This window comes from Ornithodoros turicata, chromosome 1 (assembly GCF_037126465.1).
Source record: "Ornithodoros turicata isolate Travis chromosome 1, ASM3712646v1, whole genome shotgun sequence".
Taxonomy (NCBI): domain Eukaryota; kingdom Metazoa; phylum Arthropoda; class Arachnida; order Ixodida; family Argasidae; genus Ornithodoros; species Ornithodoros turicata.
The window spans coordinates 197,514,997-197,520,946 of NC_088201.1; the positions used below are offsets into that span (position 1 = coordinate 197,514,997).

Genomic DNA, 5,950 nt, shown 5'->3' on the forward strand with positions numbered 1-5,950 from the left:
AAAGGTAAAATAATTTAAAACAATCTATCGAAACGATAAACATGCACGGACTTAACACTGAATAGCAGAGAAACACTCTAAACGGCGCATCTGCCAACGTGTAAACAACAGACACATGCAGGAAAATAATATCGAAACAAACTATCAAACAACAAACATTAAAAATTTAATAAATTGAAATGGAAGTAATCTATCTTTTGAACTATCATAAAATCATGCTTGCGATCTAATCTAGTCGAACAATATACAATTTCAATTTTCGTCCTACTCAGGCACTATAACCATTACCTTGACAGAGGATTCCAACACACGCAGTACAGCCAAGCTTTACACAGTACAGCCAGTGTTTGCTACGAGCCCGGTGGGGTCACTCTCTCTCTCCCCCTCTATACAGCCCAAAGCGAGGAAACCGAACGTCCTTTGTCAATGTATGGGGTGGGGAACTCTGTCTCTCTCTCTTTAACATTCTTTCATCCAAAACGGAAATATTCTTAGGACTGGAGTATAGAGGCGAATTTTTTTATTGATCAACTATTGCAAATAGACGTCAGAATTATTCGATTCTCAAGAACACAATAATAATTCTATAAAAAAAACAATAGCATACCAAAAAAATCTAAGAACAGATTTCCATGTCAGTGCAAACTGGTTTTAGAGAAATATTATCTAAGCAAACGAGAAGTATTAACGCTGGAAACAACACTCAATCAAAACGAGAAACGTTGCATTTAATGTATTTCAAATCAGACACAACTCTCATGCATACATTATTCTCAAATAACAAAATATAAATCGAGAGAAAGTCAAGTTTATTCAATGATAGAAACAATACTCATTCGAAAACGAATGAGTACTTAATTACATATTTTTTATGATAACTTTGGAACAGTAATTTCTACACGCAGAAGCCACAAACAAACAACTCATCTGAAATGCAAGTTATTGTAAAAGGTTCCTACAGCGGAAATCAACGTACACAACTCAAAAATACATTCCCAACTTGTAGAATATTTTTATTAACATCCAACGAGTGACCATCTGAAACAAAGTCAAAAGCAGTAATTAATTTAGGCAAACATTTTTCGTAACCACGCAGCGCAAATATACATCACAGAAACACGTCTTTTTCATTCAGGACCCACTAGTTGAAACGAAGTGAGATTGGGAAGCCGCTAGCCATAAAGTTCCCGTACACTTTCATTACGGTTACGCCCGCAGGGGGTAGGGGAACCCAACAATGGTCACGATATGGTCACACAACATGGTACACGATAACTGAAAGCCATAAACTGACTCCTGCAAGTCAAGTTAGGGATGGAGGGTCTCTAGCGCTGTCTTGTACGTAGAATCATTGAAAGCACACGTTTTTTCCTTACACATTGCATCGCTTTGTGATTGATCGATTCATTTCGACCTTGGGTTATATGGCGCTGTAGGGTTGTGAACTATGTCCCAAGTTGACAGAAATCCCTTAAATTCTTGAGAGTCGAAAGGCGGGCCGTTGTCGCAAACGATCTCGTCGGGCAAACCGAACCGTGCGCAGACTGCTTTTACAGCGTTGATTACAGCTGGCGCTGCTGTTGAATTCATTGATTGCAGCTCGACAAATTTGCTAAAATAGTCAACAATGAGAAGGTAAGTGGCACCCTTCAGGTAGAACAGGTCCAGCCCAATCCTTTGCCAAGGGCGTGTGGGAATTGTGCGATCTTCGGGAGGTTTCCTCTGATTATTCCTCTGGTACCGTTGGCAAGTCTGCCACCGACCAATAAGGGTTTCGATGTCTTGATTCATACTGGGCCAGTAAATTGCTTCTCTGGCTTTGGTTTTGCAAGCGACAATGCCGCGATGTGCAACATGTAGCTTTTCAAGGGCGTTGCCTTGTTCTGATTCGGGCAAGACCAATCTTTGACCTCGGCAGACGAAACCATCAACTAAGTGCAGCTCATCACGACAGTGGAAGTATGGTCTTGCTTGGGCATGCACATTATGAGTATGATCTGGCCATCCTTTGCAAATGTAGGATGCGACAATCTGTAGGGTCGGGTCGTTGGATGTAGCAGTTCGAATCGCTTCCAGCCTTGGGGTTGAGGCTGTCACAAGGGTGCATACTTGGATACAGTCTTCGTGATCAGCTATTTCAACTGTTGTTGTCTGTGGTGCGCGAGACAGTGCGTCTGCTACTACAAGCTGCTTGCCCGGCACATAAATGAGTTCGATGTCGTACGCTTGTAGCCGCAATAGAAGACGTTGGAGCCTTGGGGATATCTTGTCGAAAGATTTGCGCTGTAAGCCAACCAAAGGCTTATGATCGCTCTGCACTGTTACGTGCCTCCCAAATATGTAGTAGTGGAAACGCTCACAAGCAAATACAACCGCCAGGAGCTCTTTCTCAATTTGAGCGTAGCATTGTTGAGGTGCTGTCAGTGTTGCTGATGCATAGGCTACGGGCTGTTGCTCCTGCAGCAAAACACTACCGAGTCCGTAGGAGCTAGCATCTGTTGAGATGACTACAGGCTTTTCGTTGTCGAAGAACTGCAGAACTGGCGCCGTTGTGAGCGGTTGTTTGAGACGGTTGAACTGCTTTTGTGCTGCTTCAGTCCACTGCCACGAAACGTCTTTCTTGAGTAGTTCTCTCAAGTAGGCTGTTTCCTCCGAAAAGTGAGGGACGAACTTGCTGAGATAAGTTGCCATCCCAAGGAATCTGTGCAGTTCCTGTTTGTTTGTTGGGGCTGCCATAGCTGTGATAGCCTCAACTTTCTTCGGATCTATGGCAATACTTTTCGTGGTTAGCATGTGGCCCAAGTAGGGGATACTTGACAGTCCCACTTGTAGTTTGTCGCGGTTCAACTTCAGGTTGTTCTTGCGTGGGATAGTCAGCACCGTACGTAGCATTGCGATGTGCTCCTTTTTCGAGCGAGAAGCTACAAGTATATCGTCGAAATACAGCCTGATTTTGTCGTAGTCCGCAAAGATCATATCCATTGACCTTTGAAAGAGTTCAGGGGCGATACTTAAACCAAAGGGCAACCGTAGAAAACGGTATCGGCCCCATGGAGTCGCGAACGTACATAGAAAAGAGCTGGGCTCATCAAGCTGAAGCTGCCAAAATGCTGACTTTGCGTCGAAGACTGTAAATATCTTGCTTCCGCTCAGACGTGAAAACAGTTCATCCTGTGTTGGAATGTGATAATGTTCCCTGTTTATGGCTTCGTTAAGCATTCGTGGATCCAGGCAAATGCGCAGTGATCCATTCTTCTTGGTCACAATCACTATGGGATGCACCCAGTCTGTAGGTTCAGTGACCTTGGTGATAATACCGTTTGCTTCCATCCGAGCGAGCTCTTCCTTCACTTTTGACTCAATCGCAGCTGGTACCTTGCGAGGAGCGACAATGCTAGGCTTGGCATCTGACCGAAGGGTTATCTTATTGACACCTGGCAATCTGCCAACTCCTTCAAATACGTCGGGAAAATCCAGCAGGACGTCTTCGTAGGAAGAGTATTCCCTCGATGCTGAGGACAAGGCTCTATCATTGTCCAGCTGCATGACACGGCAAACTAGGTTAAGTTGAGCGCATGCAGTTGCACCCAAGATCGGCTTTGCGTTGATGTCGACGATGAGGAATTTGATGTCTCTGGCGCATCCGTTCACAGAGCAAGTGAGAAGACATTCGTTCTCAACACGGAGATTCTCTCCTGTGTATGTGGAAACTGATAGAGATGTTGGCTTAAGTTGGAGCTGATGAATCCATTGATGAATCAGTGACTTGGGGAGGATGTTGACGTCTGATCCGGTATCGAGCTTGAAGGTCACGGGATGTCCGCAGACCAAAACTGTTTCATGCCAATTGGAACTGATGTCCACACTATCAACAGTTAATGTACTTAAATCCAGCAGACCATCGTAGTTGCTTGTCTCGAGTGTTCGTATTTTGCCGTCATTATTCGAGTTGCTCCCCCTCTTTCGCTGGTGGCACACGCTGGCATAATGACCAAACTTCCCGCAGAAGTGACAAGTACTGCCATATGCTGGGCAGTTACGGGGTGCGTGATATGTTCCACACCTGGAACAAGCTTGTCGTCGTGGCTGGGAAGGAACGCTGGTCGGTTGTCTCTTTTGAGATTTGCTACGACGTCCTCGTGGCCGTTGATGGTGCCGCAATCGAAGTGCATCCACGGTTGTTTCCAAGGAGCTGTCGATGAGTGAAGATACTTGCTGTTTGGAGATTTCTGCTGCGTTGCACGTAGCGATGATTTTGTCTAAGGACGTAGTTGACTCTCGGAACAAACGTTCCTTCAGGGCGGGATCGCGTAGTCCCACGATGATCCTATCTCCTACAAGCCGATCTTTCTTGTCGCCGAAATCACATCGCTCTGCTTGATGAAGGAGCTCAGTCGCGAAGTCGTCTATTGATTGACCTGGCTTTTGCACCATGGTGTTGAAAATTGCAGTAGACTGCGTAACGTTCCTGTAAGGCTTGTACTTCGTGTCAAAGTTGTCAAAGATGTACTTGACGGAGTCCTTTGCTGTTGCTGGCTGGGTCGGAAATGTGTCCACGTAACTTCGACCCGCTGGTCCAAGTACATGTAGAAGTAAGGCTTTACGTACTGAATCAGGCTTCTCGGTGTACTCCGTAGCTGCTTCATAGTAGTGGTAGGACTTCTTCCACTGATCCCATTCGAAAGACGGATTCTTTCCAGGCACAAAGTGCGGCGGTGGCTGCAGTAACGCGAAGGCCATGTTGAAGCTCTGTTGCTGTCGTGATCACTGATCTTCAATGTTGCTTTAGGCTGTTGGGAGCGGGGACGTTGACTTCTGACACCATGTTATGTCTATGAAAGAAGATCGGCTAGATGTTTAACAAACATCAACTTAGCTTTTAATGGAGATGAACACACAATACAACCGTGTCCGCAAAGATGGCGAACAAGAAGTTAATCACGCAAGCCACGCGCGTGCACCGTGGCCGGTCGTTTTCTTTTAAACAACAACGTAACATAACAGAGTACAGGCAAAATATCTCCAAATCAGACTGTCTGCACGTGGAGGGTAGACGGTGCATATTTTACGAGCCTAAACGTCCACTCTCCAGTTATTACCTTTTCAAACATTGCTCTCAGCGAAAAAGCCTTACCCCAGAGAAGATGCAGATCATGGTCTTTCTTTCATAGAGTGTACAGCTTTAAGCAGAGCCAGTAATATCAGTCGGGGTGACCAGGTCTCGTTCTTGAGCAAGATTACAGCCACGTTAGCTGCCTTTGGTGAACAATCATTGATTTGGACAAAACTGTTGGTTGAGACCGCATCAATGGTAGCAGAGCTCGAGGTAACTTGTTACTGTAACTAAGTTCCATTTTTTGGTAACTTGGTAGCTTAATTCAGTGCTTTTGTGCCAGGATAACTTTCAGAGGAACTCATTTCTTTTTCAGGTAACTTTACCAAAGTATCTTAAGCTATGTTCCACGTTACTTTTAATTCACTTTTCACTCATGTCCACATATTTTCCATGGCATTTTATGTGATAATATGTGATATTCAATCAAGTTCTTTTTGACGGGTAACTTCTCCATCTATGAATTCCATAAATTCTCTTCATTCCATAAATACTCACGAAATGGAGCTTGGGTGGCTAACATCTTCCTCAATAATGATTCACTCACATTGTGCTGGTATGGTTAGCTCTTGTTGAAGCTGTACATGTTATGAATCACTGGAAGGGGTACAACAAAAATTTCGTTGTTGACGTGGGACTACTTTGTACACATCTTTGGAAGGTAACTTACCAACCAGAAATAAATGTATTGCACCAAGCCTAGTATGCTCGCAGAAGCCTAACACGTAACACACAATACTACAAAGTAGCACTTCACATTGCGCATGCACGGGCAGAGCCAAATCAGTCCAACAGGCTAATTCCATCCGAAATGCGTGTACGTAGCAGACGGGATTG

At 44.6% G+C, this 5,950-nt stretch overlaps 1 protein-coding gene across 1 annotated transcript; it reads right to left on the reverse strand.

Annotated features, from left to right (window-relative positions):
- Window positions 1-2,972: 2,972 nt before the first annotated feature.
- Window positions 2,973-4,740, reverse strand: LOC135393154 (uncharacterized protein K02A2.6-like). The gene is made up of 2 exons (XM_064623677.1): window positions 3,069-4,740; window positions 2,973-2,986 (listed from the first exon to the last, which is right to left on the reverse strand). The coding sequence occupies exons 1-2, from the start codon at window positions 4,738-4,740 to the stop codon at window positions 2,973-2,975; spliced, it is 1,686 nt and encodes a 561-aa protein (XP_064479747.1).
- Window positions 4,741-5,950: the final 1,210 nt, after the last annotated feature.